General features: G+C 42.4%; 1 protein-coding gene across 2 annotated transcripts; it reads right to left on the reverse strand.

Annotated features, from left to right (window-relative positions):
- Positions 1-1,592: 1,592 nt before the first annotated feature.
- On the reverse strand, positions 1,593-17,384 carry ANXA7 (annexin A7). 2 transcript variants are annotated; one of them, XM_082053074.1, is made up of 13 exons: positions 17,285-17,384; positions 13,861-13,918; positions 9,979-10,195; positions 9,599-9,706; positions 8,441-8,481; positions 7,955-8,057; positions 7,585-7,679; positions 6,773-6,886; positions 5,336-5,506; positions 3,709-3,879; positions 3,525-3,600; positions 2,230-2,342; positions 1,593-1,935 (listed from the first exon to the last, which is right to left on the reverse strand). In XM_082053074.1, exons 2-13 carry the CDS (start codon positions 13,915-13,917, stop codon positions 1,813-1,815), a joined length of 1,389 nt encoding a protein of 462 aa, XP_081909200.1. In that variant the 5' UTR covers position 13,918; positions 17,285-17,384; the 3' UTR covers positions 1,593-1,812. The 2 variants fall into 2 exon arrangements, with proteins under 2 accessions (XP_081909200.1, XP_081909199.1); XM_082053073.1 differs by having other exon boundaries at positions 8,441-8,484.
- Positions 17,385-19,044: the final 1,660 nt, after the last annotated feature.

The following is a 19,044-nucleotide window of genomic DNA, read 5'->3' on the forward strand; positions in this document are numbered from 1 at the left end:
GAGAGGAATGGTCTCATAAATGGCTTTTTTCTAACATTTAATCCTGAAACACCATTATGTTACATACAAAAATTAGGCTTTTTCAGGCGCAGGACAGTCGGTATCGGTTCATGCTTGCCTTGTCTGCTTTTTGCTACAATTGCACTATCAATCATTCAGTTCTTGTTACCTATTTCACAATTGTTTGTTACTATCATGTAATGAAAATAACTTTTTGCCCAAAACAGGTGAATGTTGTTAGGATGTAGAACACTATTTTCTTATAGTAGTAGGATGTACAAGCCATACTTAATCAACATTCTGCTTTGAATGACAAGTGAAGCTGTGGGGAAATTTTAGTCACACAAAAAGATGTAGATGCACTAATATGCTTTAATTATTAAATGCTAAGCTGCTTCACTTGGAAGGAAGTTTGCTCAAGAGCAAAGAAACAAGAACCAAAGCTTATGAGAACCTTTGTAAAGCTTGGGCAGCTGCTGACAAGCTGTGTGTATCACAGTGGATTTTCCTGCACTGGGGATGGCCCAAGTAATGCAGAGTGGAATGTCTTTTAGTCTCCTCAGATCAACATCCATCCATTGTTCGCATTTGGCATATTTAATCTCACCCAGGAATTTTAAACTGATCTGTGTTCCTGAATTTAATGTCAGCAAAAGTTCATAGTCTGAAGTCAGATTTAGGTTGTGGAACATTCATGGAAGTGAAATATTTAAGACTTTTTTGGTACGGTAAACTTGGTATCTATTATTTTTTTGCAAAAACCTTTATGTACATGCTGTGTAAGAGTGACAGGTTTGTGATACTGGAATCAACACTACCAGCCCTTGCTGTTTTCGTTTGAGGGATAATAGGGTTTTGCTGTTTGTCTGCATCCTATAATACAATTGTTATTTGATAAAGCGTTGCTTAGAAATGTCAGGAAACACATTGCTGCCTGCTGGACTTGAAACTTCTCTTACATTTATGGCTGGAGATGGATTCAGTGTGGCTTTCCAAAAACCCAAATGTGCTACTCAAAGCTGTTCTTTTTCAATCCTTTGAAAACATCCTCATAATCATGTACGTTGTCTAGGTCACACTTACAGTGTGGATTTTTGTGTGTTCTCTTGTGTTAGCATTTAGATCCTGGCTTTGTTCACTGCTCAGTCATTTGCTGTATAACGCATTCCTTTACAAGAAGATACTTCAACACTGGATCTGAGATTATTTCTCCTTTCCCTTGCTGCCTTAAGCATAATGGTAGCAGACCACTAATTGTAACTAATTGAAGCAGTTAAATAGGGGGGTACAGTCGGATTTTGCCAAGGTCCATGAACTCTCTGCGTAATGTGACTTAAACAGAGCACTTGCATGTTTTTCAACATTTTTTCAACATTACAATGGAAAAACATGAAATGGGGGGTGTAAAATGCGTTACATCACAGCCTCAGGCTTTCTTTTTGTCATCCCCAGTCAGCAGTTAAGTTCAGGTATTTCAAGAAACTTGTTGAGTTCTGGAGGTTCAGCTGAAACAAACAGTTTAATCATGCAGGAGTCTGACAGAAGGGAGGTGGTTTTGTCTGGGTCAAAAGGACTAAGGCTTAGGACTAATAGACATGATATATCTTTTATTATACAATAAAGAATATTATGTGCTGTAAATTAAGGCAATTTTAAGTGCAACAAGCTTATTGAATCATCAAGAAGGCATATTTGATTACACAAAGTTTACAATTATTCTTTTACATACAAGGGTGGTCAGTGTCTGCACAAAGCACGTTACATGTCCTTCAGTTTGTTTAAAAACAAACAAACAAACTTGATAATCCTCTTCTATTGACCAACAATCGCCAGCAGCAAACGCCGGTAATCGCCGCTTGTATCACTTGCTATCATTGTAGCCAAAGTCTTCTGATACATTTGTGTGAACATCTGTTTAATTTGCACAAGGTCAATCTATGCAAAGTAAAAAAAAAAGTAAAGAAAAAAGACGACACACAAGTTAAACTCTTAGACAGTCAGCCCGCGTCTCTTCCCTCAGGGACCACAGAACACATGCCAAGGGTGAAATGTGCAACTGATAAGCTCTGAACATCTTAGAAGCCAGCTGGTCCCCTTAAAACAAATAAATGTGTTCATCTAAATCTGAACTCCATAAAAGCTTCACTGCAAGACAGGATTTCCACTACTATGGTTAGGGTAGATCGCTTTCCCCTACATGTGACATTTACAGGGGAGAAAGTTTCTTACCTCGCTGCGTGTGACTATAATTCTGATCAGTGTAGAATCATCTGTGCCAGCTCCTTTCATAGAATAATAAAGTCGTTCTGCAAAAAAGGCCGGGCGATTTAAAGCACATTGCACTGCAATAAAGGATATTTTTTGAATTAGTCCCGCTGGCAGGATCAGTTCAGGATTTTTGCTGTAGACAGCTAGAGGGAGGTATTGGTGAAGATCCAGTTACTGTGGATTGCAGGAACTGTTTCATAGGGCTGAGTTTAGTTTCAAGATGACCAACTGAATTAATCCTTCACAAGAGAAGTGACGGTTATTAACAGCTAACTTCTGTACAAGGGCTTTTCAAAGCTGGCTGAAACCTTCATTCTCAGGTAATTTTAAAAACAGTCCTTGTCCTTGGATAGCTGCTACTAGGATACAAGGTACTTTACTCATGTTCCACTGCTAGAATCTTAATAACAAAAGTACAGCTGTAAAGAGTTCTTGCTCTATTAGTTACAGAATAGATCTTGTTTCAGGTGGATTGTTCATTTTCGAAGATAAGCCTTTATTCTATTCCACAATTTTCAGAGCTGAAGTTTTCCCATAAAACTCCGTAGCAGAATAAAGTTGGGAAGTTTTTGCTTATCTGTTATGGCTACAGAAATGCTGCCATTTTGGTAAGCATTGGTGGCCTGGTGTCTGCAGATTTACTAGTAAATCATACTGATTCTCACTATCAGAAAATTGTGCTAAATTTGAACTGCTTTACTACAATAAGCCAGCAGGAAAAAGTGAATTCAAAACAGGTCTTGTATTTTGCTGAAATTTCGCTTAGCAAATGCTGAGCTTCTGGGGAGCGGGTGGTGGGGAAGAGGAGTGGAAAGGGAATTGTGCCTCAAGTAGGTTCACATTGGTTCTGAGATCAGGTGTGGGGGTGGTTCAGCTGCCTCTGCTGAGGTGCCACACAAGCAGAGTCACGGCTCTGGTACCCTGGTACTTGTGTCATTTTGCAGAGCTCTGAAAAATACAACCACAAGCACTAAGCAGTGCCCCTTGCTCCTGGGTGGCCGCCTGCCTGCCCAGAGAGCTCACAAGTAGCTCCTGTGTCGCCTTTTCTTGCTTCTAACTGACCTCTTCATGGCAGATGCTTATTTTCTCCAATTAAGTGTAAACCGAATAATTTGAATAATTGAAGTTATTTTTGTGCTAGCAGAGTCAGGTTGTGTGTTCATTTACCATATGGCCAGTGTTGAACTGGATTCTTCTTCAATTATATTTAGCTTTAATTCCTAAGGAATAAGGGGAGCAAAGAACGCATCACTTACATATAGTCTTCAATCCACGTTCTACATTTCCAGAAAATTCTCGGTCAATGCTGCTTAATAAATCACGATTCGCAATCTACAAATAAATGAGATTAATACATGGATAATGAAATGCAGTAACAACTGGAACCTTAATTTAAAATACACTGACCAAGCTCATGTGAAATCAGCGAAGAGCTCCTACCCTGGAGTACGCCTCAACTGTCGCTTTCAGTTGGGGAAAACTTCTGCTTGCCAGAACCATATTAAAGCAAGATTCATCAGTCCCAAGTTTTCCTTCACCTGCTTGGTACAGACGCTGAGCATCTTCTTGAGCTTTTTGATAATCCACAGTTTGATTCTCATCCCGATTACCCTAAAAGCAAAGACAACAGATGTCAACTGAAATTACACAGAGAAGGCTGTGCTTTAGCTCCTTGCAGGGTAGACCCCAAGCATGTATCTTCAAAGCCTGAAGCAGAAAGAGTAATACCACATTGAAATATATTACATTGCTTTAAAACGGCTCCTTGGTTTAATATTTCTTATAGGCAACAAATACTAAAGTGCCCAGAGCCCTGTCTGTAGGGCACGCTTCAAACTGACTCAGATAATTTCACCCCTACATACCATCTCATAGTTCTAATTAAGTGCTGTACTTAATTCTCTGTTTTACTTAATAATGTAAGCTTTCTTTTGATTTGTTTGTTTCTAGGCTTCAAGTTGCAAAGAATCTTCCCAAACGAACTAGTGAATTACCTTACTGAATATGCACACCTGAAATATCTCAGGTCTTCTATTTTATTTAGAAATTTGCTAATTTCAAGTAATAATGTCTCCAGAAAGCACTTATTATAGCTGTAATATGTCAGTAGGGCCTGTATGACATTTTATGTGCTTTGGGTTTTTTTTGCTGCTCAGTGCATGGATGGGTACTGCTAAATATACTGGCTGAGTAGGCTGAATGAATACATGCTCCTAAATACTGTTGTATCTATAGTGGATAATATAATATTTAAACGATGTGGTTGTCAGTTATTGTAAACTACTGGATTTATCAAAATAAAAATTAGCAGCATGAGCTTCTCAAGGTTTGCTTTCTTGTGGATTTTGACTTTGTAATCTAAACACCTAGTGCATAGCTGAACTCTCAGAAAGGTAGAGACAAATGAGACAGGGAAATGTCACAGAAATTCTAACAGCAAATAGGCAGATTGGTCAGAGAAGTGAAGGAAGTTGCATTAGTACGTATTTCTCCCTAAACATGGATAACTGCAAGTTACTATTCTTCAACACAAAATAAGCCCTAGTAAATGATATGGGATAAGCAAGCTCCAGTGTTCAACTGAGTTCAACAGCAGCACTTCCCTAATTCTGGTGATGAGGAGGGCAGGAAGGCTGTGGTGTAACTTGGGAGGGAAGTTTTGCCCTGTGGTACCTCCTAGCTTGCACACACTGATTCTCACAGGTGTTCTGTATACCATAAAGGTTATCCTATCAGATTCACCCAAATTATTTCGTTAACATATGCAAAAAATAAAAACCATCTTGCTTTAACTGCAGTGAGAAGCACCGCTTTAGAGTACCACTTGATTGCACCTGCACAATAAAGTATTCACATATAAGTTCTCTGAGATGAATATAGGGTGCTAAATTAGGTCACACAATTCAGCATAGATTTACGGACAGGAAGCATCTCATCCCTGGGGAGGGACTGAAGTGTTGTGTCTTGTCATTGGGGAATATATTAATGGCCCAAGGCTAATTTCTTAAAAACCTGGTTCTTGCTAAGCATACACAGGCACCATTATCTTACAAAAAGTAAAGCTCACTTGGCACATGGATATAAGTAATCGTTCAAAGTGTCCGGAAGTGTCTGCTCTGATGTCTTGTTCGATGTCCCTTCCAAATTCTGATTTGTAGCAGCTCACTATTTCTCGTATTTCCTGGTTTGTCCTTGTGCAAAGGATCTCAATCAGCACTCGCTCCTGGGTGCCTGCTCCCTGTAGGCAGAGAAAAGGGCACAACTACAAAGCACTATCTATTCCATTTTCTTCAGCTGTGAAATTAGCCAGTCATCTGTTATTTCAAAATTTAATACAGTGTACATTGTAAGAATTGTATCCTTGCAGTGTGAAAGCACCAAGTCTTCTGTATACTTAAAATGGAATGAAGATTCCCCCAACATTCAGTTAGAAAAAATTTGCCAAAACCATACATCCACAACAGTGACATCAGCCAAAGTTAACTGGAAAATGGTTTAGGAAGGGAATTCCTTGGCAGCCTTAATCTGGAAACATCCTGGAGGAAGGCAGAGCCTTATGATAATCCTTAAAACCAAAGAAAAACACATAAATTCTGTTTTGGTCAGTGAACAAGTGTGTTCCCTATTCCAAATGTGGCCATTTCCTCAATACGGAGCATCGGCAGGAACTTTTCATGGATGCTTTCCTTTCTCCACAATAACAACTGACTGTGAGTTCTTTGTACCATGAGCTCTTACTGGCACGGTCATCTCTATGCAGGCAAGGATTAGGCAGGAGTGGATCTATGTGAGGCTTCCAGGTAGCGTTGTATTATCATTTTTTTTAAATGGTCAAGAGTGGCTGTTGCCTCCACCGTGGCCAGATGGTCATTAAAGCTCCACATGCTTTAGAAGGTCGGCATTCATACAGGGATTAAGTTACTCGTTTCCAGTATCAGCCACCTGCTGCAGCTCAAACATGCAAGAAATTCTGGTAAACTGGATGTAACAGTTTACCTGAAACCTGCTAGCTCACCTAGTCTCTGATGCAGTCTTAACACTTGAACAGGTACATGCATCATCTGACCTTAAGAAAATACTTTTTTCATTGTTGTCATTCGGGAAAGAAAAAAAAAGCAAAGGGATAATCCAACAGTATCTTTCAGTAACAATGGTTTGTTCTTAGGAAGGAGAGGTACGTACCTTCAATTTAAACAGCGATTACAGTGTTAATGGCACCCTGGCCCTTTCTAGGTTCCAGGAAAAATTATGGCTAAGTGGCAGAGAATAAAGTTCAGTCTTGCAGCGTTCCATCCTGTGCTGGATGGACGGCTGCTCTGCATTGGCTAATCCTGCAGAAATTGGCTGGAGCTGGGGGACGCAGCAGGAAATAATTTTAAGCCCCAGTCCCAAAATTTGTTTGCCATTACAGGATTTTTCAACAATGCCGGGATCAGGTATTCTTGTTCCTTAGGTAAGCATTTTAAGATAGTTTTGAACTATTCCATTCACAGGAAAACCGTACCTTCATTGCATGACGTAAACTCCAGGCATCATAGTAGGTGGTTGGCATGAAGAGTGCTAGAATCAGTTCTTCTATATTTCCACTTAACTCAGACTTCAGATCTTTAATTAAATCCTATTCCATTAGAAACACAAAAAGGGCTTTGGAGAGTGTTAGCCATGTAGATTATGTACTGAAAAAAGATCAAACTAGAATTTCTGTGACTGATTTCTACCTTTGTGCTGTTTTTCCTGTAAAGCTTTGTTTTATTTCTTACAAAGAGCTTCCCTTGGACAGCTCGGTTCCTCTCCATTATCTCATAACTACTTAGGACCTAGTCAGGTCCTGAAAAATGCCACAACTATAAAATGTCAGTTTAAGTTGCAAAAATGACAGAGGGAAGAAATTAAATTATCTTGGCCTTTTATTGACTAACCAATCCTCAAGCAGTTTCTCTGTTTCTTACAAAAAAACAGATTTCAGTGCTGGTTTGTGTGCTTAAAAAACTCAGTATACTGTTTCAGATGCTTACTACAAGGACAGTTTAAGCTTGATTATTTTCTGTTTATCAAGCATGACAAAAGCAGAGAAGCTTCTTGTTTGGTCAGGGACAGAGCCAGCCCCCAACTTTCCCCCATTCCTGCTTCTGCCAGGTATCAGGACAACGCCATATTAAATACCACATGGCCCCTGGTACACATGGAATATAACCAAAAGAAGCGCGTTTAAAAAAATGCCCAAACCACTCCCCAGGACTAAAGTGCAATTAGGCTGTTAAAGCAGCAGCTGAAAGTTTGGGTTTGTTGAGTGATTCAAAGAGCCAGTGGACATACCTTGCCATACATAGTCTTGAAAGCTGCCTTGATTTTTTGCCTTTGATCATTGGAGCGGTTAGCAACAACATTGATGATGGCCTGCTCATCAGTTCCTTGGAAACAGAAGTGCAATTTCATGTAAGAACGCATAATAATCCCTCTGAGATGGGGTATTTCTTAGTCTTGCGTTTGGGCATAGACTACCATTTAAGTCTACCAAATTTTCTGTGCAACTTTGTCTACTAAATTGCCCAAGTCATTTTGAAAGTGTGACTTCTGAAAAGCTTGGGGAGAAAAAATGTTATGGTTAAATAAATATGGAATAACAGGACAAAATGGCAGTAAGATGTTAGCTCAATAGAAATTGAAGCTTCTGTTGCTTACTTACCAAACCCCTTCATAGCTTTGCGTAGAATTTCTGCATCCCTTCCAGCATCAAAATTTGGAGCAGCTGTAATTGTGCCCTGGGTACACTGAACCATTGCTGCAGGCTGAAAATAAGAGTCACAGGTAATTAGCTGGCCTGCACAAATTCAAATTAAAATCACAACTTTGGAGTCAGTACTTCAGAAGGAGTTGTCCATTAGTTCCCTGTTTATTCTCTAACACAGAATCAGGGTGACATTTAGTTGTTTTGAAAAGCTTTGGCCCACTGATGCCAAGACGATGCTTTTACCCAGTTGTATAGATGAAGGTCTACTTGATGAATGAGTATACACAGGTACGGGGTTATGATTTTATTCAGGTTGTGCTCTGAGTGCAGCTGGGAACTCTTGATATGGAACACGCTGTAAATTGTTGGAAACCAGTTGTAAAAATATTAAAACTACAGAAGCCACATAAGATTGATTATAGAAGAGGATACAGCACATACCGGACCAGGTATTGGTGATGGTGCTTGTCCACCAGGATATCCTACTGAAAAGAAATTAAAGAACCAGATAAAATTAATTAATTAGCTTTCCTCTTACTATGTAAATGCTATCTAATCTGAAAATAAAACCATTTGTAGACCTACCACTGCACAAAACCTTTTTCCTAAGTAATGATAACTACCATGATCAGTAGCTGAATCTCTTGCCCTTGGAAATGATGGGAAGAAGCAATCATAGGTGCATTGAGGTACATACACTAGCAAGGCAATTCTAAAAAGATGAAATTTACTCGTGCTGTGGGAACTGAAGAATCTCTTTTTATTAAACACTGCTATCTTTGACAAAAGCCACAGTAAAACATGCAAATGCAGAATGTGTGTCCTGTGCTCTCTTTTAAAGTCATATTATACAGTTTAAAATGTCCATTGTATAAACAATAAATATTAAGAATTCATTGGTGCAAAAAGAATTGAAAATATCTCCTTTTGTGATCAAAAGCACTGTGAATACAAGAGCTACAACTACATTTTTTGTACTGGAATTTTATTTTTATCCATAATACATATGTACAATTGTTATCATTTTAACAGCCGGTTAGTTATTATTAGAGTTAACAAAGCAGTCATTGAGAAAAAGTTTTGCTGCTTTGAATTTCTTGCAAACCCAGCTGAGACATTGCAGGACAAAAGTCGTCTCAATGGTAACTGACCACACAAAGCATTAAAAACACTGCACCTTTTTTAAGCAATGGTGTGCATTCTGTCCACTTCTCCCACTGTGCCAAAGATCACCATGAACATGCAGATCTGAACAACACATCCATTTCTTTGAGATTAACAGAACAGCTACTCATTGAATGTGGACTCTGGATTTGACAGTTCTCATCAGATACTTGCAGTCCAAAGAAGAATAAGAACCTAAAGCACTACATCAGGGCCACTAGTCAGTGACAGCCATCCCTTTTGGATCTAACACCTGTAGAGATTGTTCTTGTCAGCCCTTCAAGTGGTCCTGTCAGGAAGGGTGGTAGGAGGTGTACAGCATACAAGCCTCAACAGCTAAAAGTAACACAGGTAAGGGCCTATTTTTTGTTACTACCTATGCTGGGATCTCTTGGTTTAACCTTGAATGCTTAAAGTTCCTTATATATGACATACCTGGAATTTGTGCTGGTCCACCTCCAGCATAGTTTTGGGCAGGAGGCTGTGGATAGCCACCAAAACCGGGGCCGGTGGGAGGCACACCAAAGCCAGGGCCTGCAGGAGCTGGAAGAAGACGAAAGACTTAAGCACGCTTAATGTTTTGTCCTTGACTTCTGACGCAGCGTGAGCCAGGTTAGTGAGCAGAGCTCTGTCTGTGTGCAGTGGCCCAAAACCAGCAGGGCCCTGCCACCAGCATGCAGGTATTTACTGCCAGATGGCAATCTGCCTGCCTGCAGCCATAGCTGAACAAACCTGCTTTTCTTTACTACCACCAAGCACAGGGAACGGTTACACCAGAAATCAGTCCCCAGGAGTATTCCAACAAAGAATCTTACCTCCAGGATAAGGTGGCATTCCTCCAGCTGGGGCACCTGCAGGGTAGCCCCCTGGGGCAGGGTAGCCCCCTGGGGCCGGATATCCAGCTGCCCCTGGATACCCAGCACCCGGGGGTGCTGCAGGGTAGGTCCCTCCTCCTGCTGGGGGGTATCCTTCAGGAACAGCGGGATAGGAGTACTGACCGGCCGGTGGGTACACAGACTCCTGTCCTGTTGGCTGAAACACAGAAATGGGATGTTTGTGCACCTGCTAACAGGACATTAGAGTAAAAACTCTCAAGGTACCAAAATGTTCGTGTGTATCACAACGTGAATTATGTAATTAGATTCAGCACTTGAAGTGGCAGCAGCAGAATTCCTAAAGCCTGGATGGGGGCCTTGTGGTTGGGTTTTCTGCTGCGTCTCCCATGTTGACACAGAATCAGAGTGCTGCAGGGTGGAAAGCACCTCTAGACGCCTCTGATCTCATCCACCTTCAAAGCAGGGCCAGTTTTGGAGTTGGATGAGGTCACACAAGGCTTTGTCAAGTTTTCAGTATCCTCAAGGAACAGTGAATCCACAGCATCTCTGGACTCCTGTTCCAGGACTACTCTCATGGTGAAAAACTTTTTCCTCAAAACAAAGAGTTATAACCTGTGGCTGTTGCCAGCTGCCCTTTTGCTGTGTATCTCTGACAAGAGCCTGGCTCCAATGTCTCCATCACTCCTTTTTACATAGAAGAAGACTGAGTAGATCTCCACTTAGCCTTCTCTTCTCCAGGCAGGCAGCCCTCCCTGGACATGCTTGTCCATGTCCCTGTTGTACTGGGAGGCCACAACTAGACATGGTATTCCAGATGTGGCCTTATGAGCACTGAGCGCAGAGGAATAGTTTCCATTGACCTGCTGGCTTTGCTCTAGCTGAAGCCTGGGGTGTCATCAGCTCCCCCACAGGCACACACTGCTCAGCCTCATTCTACTGCTCAGCCACCAGGACCCCTCTGCTCCTTTACTACAAAGCTGCTACTCCTATCCTGCATAAGGAAAAGGTGAGCTCAGTGAGGCTTGCTCTCTGTGAATCACTAGGAGCTCACCTCCTCCGTTTATAGGACTTTAAAGAGTTTCGTATTATTAGGGAATAGAGACCTTCCCTAACAGTATCTTTGAAACTTCCGCTTCTTTTGCACAACCAGCATTTTCAAGTGTTACTTGGTAAGAACTTACAAGAGGTGGTTGGTTTGTTTTTTCCATTTCCTTTGGAATCCAGGTTATAAAGCATGGACATTCAATGACTAAATCTGGGCCACTGAGTCAGAATGAACACCTATTACAGGTTTTAAATAAAAAGAACGAGTCAGACATCTCTATGCCTGTGTTTTGCTACATGTATGACTTACCAGTCATACCACAAAGGTTGCTATTAGCATTAACATACATTAGAAGTATTTACTTGAATGACCAGGATCTTTAAGGGAAAACCCTGTAAGTTTAAAGTCATATACTTGATCTTAAAAATCAGGTATTTAAAATCAGCTTCATAACAAAACATAATGTATAGACTCATTACTTACTTGCTGGGAATCATCTTTACCAACTAGCTTTAGAAATATGGCTCACACACTCACACATACAGTACACACTCATTCTTGAGCCCAGAAAACAGCAATACACTGTGAAGTGGTAAAGTCCAGCTCAAACATTCTCCTCTGGGTTGGTTGCCCCAATATTTCTACACCCAGATTACCATGCCCAAGACATATAACATTCTCTTCCCCAGGGGTACAGTCTAACCTTTCTCTGCCAGACTCAACGAAAATATTTTAATGGAATTTAGATTCACAAATCCAAAATTAGGATCCTCAAAAGCCTTACTCAGACAACCATCAATACTTCAGAAGAAAATAATTTCACTTTGTTTTTTTTCACTTTGGGCATCATCAATGAGACCAGGAAACCTCCAACTGTTGATATCGAATCTAAAGGGTCTTCTAAATTAATCCATTTAAGTTGGCTATACTTTAGATGCCAACTAAGAAAAAAAATATTTTCACATGTAGTTAAGAATAAATTACAGTTTAAATCCTGATGGTTCAGCAGAACCTTAAGGGGGAAAAGAAATCCTGGAGTTAAGAAAGACTGTTTTCTAACATGTTTGTCTTTAGTTTGACTGACTTCAGTGTTTCAGAGGGAGTAAGGGTAAACTGTAAAGCAAAATAATTGGAGAATTTGTCACATGTATTTATATATATTTCATGTATTTATAGCTTTTTACAATCTTAATGGGATCCAGACTGAGCTCCATGCTTGTCTAGTTCTGTACTACATAAAACACAGATTGTATCAAATTCCCACAATTAGAGTATGATCAGTGCCATACTAATAAAAGCACATAGTTGTATCTAGCTTTAAAAAATTATGCAGGCATATCAAAATGTGCAGTGTCAGCCACACTTGATACATTCCACCCTTCTATTAAGTTTCATTGGTATTTTTACTCCATTCAGCCATAAGCTGAAGCTGGAACAAAGTCCCACAGCTGAAGGATAGGGTGTCAAAGTCAAGATACAGTGTCTTTATCCTCAAAAAAATATTTCCTTGGTGTCATATGAAGGCTGAGCTGCTGGAGTAAAGCATTTGAAGCTCTTCCTGAGGGCAATGGCCACTGAAGTTTATCAGCATCTCTGTAAATCCTGGGATATGGGTACGTGGAATATTTGGTAGAGATGGGTTCAGAGGTTACCTCTGACCCTGTACGTAAAGACCCTCATATTTATGTAAGAACTACTGATACTTTAAAAAAAAAATGATTTGCTGAGATAGTTAGCTATAATAAAAAACAAAACAAAGCCAAAAACAAAATGCAAAAAAACCCAAACCCACAAGACAAAGATAAACTAAAACAAGACCACACAATCAAAAACCTTTCTAGAACAATACGCAACATTAAAAAACAATAACCTCCTTCTTGGAATTCTTACGAGACAACTCTAAAGTCATCCGGAGTGACATATAGATGTGCTGGTTTGACTGAAAATGGGTTAATTTTCTTCATGCAGTTAGAATCCTTTCTTTTCCATAGCTAGCACACTCATTATTTGGACTTATTTTAAGAACAAGAGATAACACTCTGGGACAGAGTTAATGTTTTTAATTGCTCCAGTTTGAGAGCCAAAGACCTTCTGAGTGCTCTGCCCACAGGTGTGAGGCAATGAGGAAGGGGGGCATGGATGGGGCAGAGCTTGACTGACATCCAGACTGATCAATAAGAGTATTCCATCCCATTAGCGTCATGCTTCAGATATAAAGATAATCCAGACCTTCTGGTTGGCTTTGATCTTCCGCTGTGCTCTTTCTCTCTGGGGTGCAGCCAGGGGAGTTTTGGTCAGGATGTTTAGCCTGGCCTTTTGCCATTTTGCAGAGGCCCCTGGGCTTTTCTGCCTTTTTCCTCTCTTTTCTGTCTCTGGGATCAGCTGTGGGACCAGGTGCTGTTTCCTGGGACTGGCTGCTCAGCGTGTTTGTGAGGAATTGCCTTGAATATCTTTTATTTCTACTTTATATATCTATATGTGTGTGTATATATATATATATATATATTTACTAGTAGTGTATTAGTATTTTGTTATTTTATTAAACTGTGTTTGTATTAGTCCAGGTTTCTCCCTTCCCTTTTGACTCTCTCCCCTATCGGGGAGGTGGGGGACGAGGTGAGTGAGTGGCTATTGTGGTTGTATTACTAGCTCAAGTTAAACCACAACAATAGACAAATCAAAGATCGTAATCTAGAGAATACTGTACATGAACTGACAGTTACTATTTACACGCTGAGAATAGTAAGAATATAATGTATGTAGTTTACAGAATATAAATAGATTAGGAAGGAAACACATTCCAAAGCCATACTTACAGGATAACCAGGGAAAGCAGGGTAGCCACCAGAAGGGGGATAACCTGGGTATGACATTCTGGGGGGGAAAAAAAAAATTCACTGTCAAGGCACTATATATGAGTTTGTAGTAGTTATTTCCTTGCTAATTATCTCTTAAATAGTTTGAACAATATGTTTAGTAGCTTTAGAATTGCTCAGGAGTACTTGTCAGCTGGTACACCCACAAAACCTTTCCTTTTTTTCATACACATGACCATAGCAAGCAGGATTCACAAGGGAAGTATCTTCAACTTTGTAATTAACTATCAGTCTTATTTAGGGTGAGATAGATATTGAAGCACGGTAAGAGGTTTGAGCCTCCAAAAAGCACTCTGAAATACACGATACACCACAAGGTGCCAGCAGGAGAGGGGGCTCAGCACTTTGCCAGAAGAGAAACAGAAGGGTCAGGCCAGAGCAGGGTCCCGGTCCTGCACCATGCCAGCCACCACTGTCCTGTCATCCTGCACATCTCCACTCACAGGGGCAGTTCTGTGGGAAGAGCAGTACTCTAGCTATCCTGCCTAAAATGATTATTTGATAGAAACCTGTGTACTCCCCAAGCATTATTTATTTGTGTAGATTTGTGTTTCCTGCCAGTAACTGTTTTAGTCCTGTTTTCAATAGAGAGGCTTGGGGAGCAGGAACAGAGCAGGACAGAGATCACCCCCCACATTGCCAACCAGCTGAGCAGGGAGCTTTGAGACCATTAGCCAAGTTACAAAACATATAATGGCAGGAAAAAATAAACCAACATTGTAATGCTCACCAGCCAGATACCCTCTTCAGGGCCTGGAGCTACTCACAGCATGTTTGTAAGAAAGTACACACCTCACCTGCACAGATCAAAGGACATGGGAAATACAAAAACGAATGCAATACAACGAATTATTATTCACATTTCTAGGTATTCACTGGCCAAACCAAATGGATTTGAAAGGAGACTTCTTCCTGCATTGGACAACTAAGGCAATAGGTGGTCATAGAATTAAACATCTGGGACTTAATGTGAAAAACATTAAAACTTTGAGTAGGGTAGTTCAAATAAGAGCCCAAAACAACTTGCAGAGAAGCACAGCCATGCAGCCTCACACTGATAAACTTAGATTAACACTTCCAAATAAATAAGGGGGAAGAAGAACATGAGGTGTATTTGTAAATCTATGCTTTAATCATAAACACTGCTCATGGCTATTTATTTCCCTTAGAAACACCTTTAACTGGTAGCTGTGCAGTATTTATTACTGACAGTTCCTTGAATGGACTTTGAATTGGGCTTTCAACAGAACACTTCTTTTGATATTTCTGACTTTACCACTAATTGTGATTCCTTTCAAGAACAAGATGACCAGCAACACTTCCTTCCGATTTCAGTTGCGTTCTTTCCGCTTACAGGAAAATATTGTGTCAGCAAAACTCAATATTAAAAACCAACCAAACAAACAAAAACTTCACCTTTTCAGCTTCATGTAATTCAACTAAAGTTACACCATTAAGAAGACAGAATTGTAAAGCCTGTAAAACTTGTTGAGGGGCACTGTATCATTTTGACTGTACAACTTACTCTGTTTTTCATGATACAAAATCAACAGCTGGTGACAGCAACTCAGCTGTTTAAACAGCTGTAAAACATTTAATTTGTACAATAAATAGGACCAAACAATCTTTTAACCATATTAAATTATATCCAATTTTAGACCTCTTGGTAAGACAATTTAGAATGGATTTAAAAGTTTTTGGCTATGTCTCTGATTTACTAACAAACACATTCTGGCAAAAAAAGCTTTTTTTAAGGCATGAGTTTCCAACATCTCATTTTCAAGCACGCAAGCTGTCAATGCTATGTCATATTTTTGATTAGCAAATTAATCATCCATGTAAACCTGTGAGTTACAGTGCACTGGTAAATTCTTTAGCACTTCCCTTACTTTTGTTGTATTGGTTCCTTTTCTAAGATTCCATTTGTGACGTGAGCTCTTTTGGGCCAGGTACTGGCAATTGTGATATTCCATTTAATCATCCCCCTCTTAACAAGGCCTTGATTCTTATTTGTCATTCTTCTGAATCACAGAAACAAAATTAAAATGTTTTATTTGCATTTGCTTGACCTAGGTGATTTTTTTCTTTTTTATTTGAAAATAAAAACATAGAGTAATGAAAGGGTTCAGTAAGGACGGTTGCTTCAATTACTTCAGGCCTGTTATAACCAGATGGACACGATGCTAAACTGGAGTTTCAGACTCGCCTCTGACAGCAGTTAAAGCCTCTTCAAAACTTCCTATAACCAGACGACATTGTTTAATGAAACCTCTTTCAGTATGCAGATACGTTTTCCAGGAGATAAATTTTAAGTCGCAAACTGTGAAGCACTTAGTAAACCCTGAACTGCGCTGCCACAGCGTGTGGCCTCGCCTCGAGCACAAGCATCCTCAAGCAGAACACAAGCTCTGATATTACTGTTTTTATAACCAAAATAACAACAGATTTCGCCATCAGATTTCAGTTTCCAGCCCTGTTCCGCGGGGGCACAGGGCGCGGCCCGCCCGGGGCCGGGTTCGGCCGCTGTCGCTGGCTCAGCGCCGGCCACGGGCGGCTGCGGCAGCAACCCCGCCAGCTCTCTGCGGGCTGAGCTCGACGTCTGACGGGGCAGAGGGAAAAGTGCCTCCTTTTGGGCGGGCTGGATGCAGCCTCTGACGCTGTAACATCACGGGACGCGCTGGGTAAGACGTGTTGGGCGGCAGTCCAGCGGGTACGACAGGGACCTGCCCCTCACTTTGCTGCCGCGGCCCCCGCGGGGACCCCCCGGCCCAGCCCCTCACACAACGGGCGGAGGAGGCGCCGCCCGCCCGGCCCCGCCCCGCGCACACCTGCGCCCCGGCCGAGGACGCCCACGCCAGCACCACACCCGCCCCCGGAGCCTTTAAAGTTTCCTGGTGGGGCCGCCAGCGGTCCCCGCCCCGCCCGGAGCCGGCCCTGCCCGCCGGGCGAGCCAGCGGCCCGCTGTTTTGGGGCGGGAAGGGCGGTCACGTATGGCGCTGGCCTCTCGCCGCTCCCTCAGCCTCCAGCCCCGGACCGGCGCGGCTGCGGGCGCAGGCAGGTATCACTCACTCCTCCTGAGGCGACCGGGACCCGTCCCCGCTCCCCAGCGGGAGGGCACCCCCGGCCAGGGGGGTGCGGCGCTCTGGGCCGGGCGGGCGCCTCCCTCCGCCGGACACCTGCCGAGCCCCGAGCTGGCGGGCGGCCGCAGGCGGGGTCGCCCCGTGCCGCAGCCCGCCCGTGCCGCAGGGCACCGCGGGGTGGGGGCCCAGCCCCCGGGCGGTGTGTGAGGAGACCCGGCAGGGCCGGGGGCCAAGACACGCCAGTCAGGGCCGGCCGACTCCTCTCTCCCCGCCAGCTGCCTCACCTGAGGGAAGACCTGCGGAGCCTCCGGCCTCTCTCCCGCAGCTACACCGCAAAATGGAGGCTGTGGGGCCGGGTAGTACCCGCCCCGCCCCCGGCACCGAGCCCGCCCCGGCCCGGCCCACGGGCCCCGCTCCCCGCGGGCAGGGGCGCCGCGCCCGGGTCCCGGCAGGGCCGAGCGGGCGGGCAGCGGCTCCCGGGGTGACGGCCCTGCCCACCCAGGGCCCCTTTCCTGTCTGTGCAGGTCTGCCCCGCCGTGCTGAGGGAAAGCTGCTGCTCGCCCGGTGCTCCTGCAGAACGGCTGAGAGGTAAGTGCAGAGACAGCAGTGCCACAGAAACGCAGGGCGGCTTGGCCAGTGGAGCTGTGTCAGGGGAGGCGTTAGCAAGGGATGTGCCAGGCGATGCAGTCCCACCGGAGTCTGAGCTGCCATCCCATGGGAGCCCTTAGCCACCCGCCTGGGAAAGGAAAGTCCACTCTGCAGTTCCCTACAGCATCACTGCAGTGGAGTTTAGGGCTAAACCGAGTCTGTTATCCAGTAACACATGAACCTGTAGATCAAGATCACCATTCAGTAGCTGGCAGGTAGTCAGCCAAGTCATTTAGGCCAGCAGAAGAGTGTGTAACAAAGTATATGAAAGACATAAGTGGAGCTGGAGGAGTTGCTCCTTCTTATGTGGTTGCTAAAAGTCAGGATATAGGTCACAAGAAGGTGTAAGGATGAGATTGTCTTGACTACTATATGCCTTTCTCTAGAAAGAAATCTTAATTATAGTTATTTGTTTGCAATTGTGGGAAGTGCACTTAGTGTTTTGTTTGTCTATAGCAATGTTTATTCATGTTCTACTTAGCACTACATACACATAGTACTTCCTTTAGCTGGTGGTTAGCTATTTGTAAGAGATTCTGACCAGCAAGATAAAATTTGTGAAGAATGCACCTATGATATTATGCACCAGTTACTTGAGATTATTCAAAATAACTTTCTACGTTTTTTGTGGTAAACATGTTTGCAGTTCAGAGACCATTAAAATGCAAATGATTTTTTTTTTTCCTGGAACCTGGTGCAGCACTTGAGCTCTAGATGAAACAACAGGCACTGTTCTATTTGTCTGTAAATCAGCATTAAGTACAGGCAGCAGAAAATAGTTGGGTAATAATTTACCATAGTTGCCCACTTGAAATGAAAAGCACCTAAAGCCACATAACGAATCTAATAAATTACTTAACTTCAGCAAAATTGGGCTTGTTCTCCCGTATTTTCCCAGAGTACAATCCGGAGCAGCTTGAAGAATTTAATCCTCGCAGCATTCTTCAGCTGACACTCCCAGTGTATGTCTACTTCATTTCAGCTCTGTTAAGCACATTTCTTTCAGGACAGGTATATGTTTAAATTCCTGTTTCCACAGGAACCAAGTACATGTAGAAAATACACACTTCTTTCTCTCTTTCATTTAGTGGACTGTTTGGATGTGAGCTATTCATGAGAGGAACAATCTGTTTTCACAAATAAGTGGGAAAAGAACAAGAGAAAACATTAAACAAAATGGCATATGTCTGAAGAGTCTATTAAATGCATTGCAGGTTTATATGTTAACAAAAATATATGGAATGGAACCATTGTGGTCATCTGAATTTCACTGCCAGTATTTAAGGACATCCCTTGGCTTATTGCCATAGCTGGAGTTAGCACATTTAGGAAAGCTTCTGAAACCCCATGTGGAGTCAAGGCAACTTCTCACTATTAGAAAATTCAACTTCAGTGA

This window comes from Streptopelia decaocto (genome assembly GCF_964273445.1).
Source record: "Streptopelia decaocto genome assembly, chromosome: 5".
Taxonomy (NCBI): Eukaryota; Metazoa; Chordata; class Aves; order Columbiformes; family Columbidae; genus Streptopelia; species Streptopelia decaocto.

What these genes read in the sequence shown, in the direction of transcription:
- ANXA7 (XM_082053073.1), bottom strand. Translation starts at nt 13,917, where the DNA reads ATGTCATACCCAGGTTATCCCCCTTCTGGTGGCTACCCTGCTTTCCCT. An exon ending in CAAAGCTATGAAGGGGTTTG is followed by an intron (nt 7,680 to 7,954) that starts GTAAGTAAGCAA and finishes TCTGTTTCCAAG; the next exon opens with GAACTGATGAGCAGGCCATC. An exon ending in ACGTGGATTGAAGACTATAT is followed by an intron (nt 2,343 to 3,524) that starts GTAAGTGATGCG and finishes CCTTTATTGCAG; the next exon opens with TGCAATGTGCTTTAAATCGC.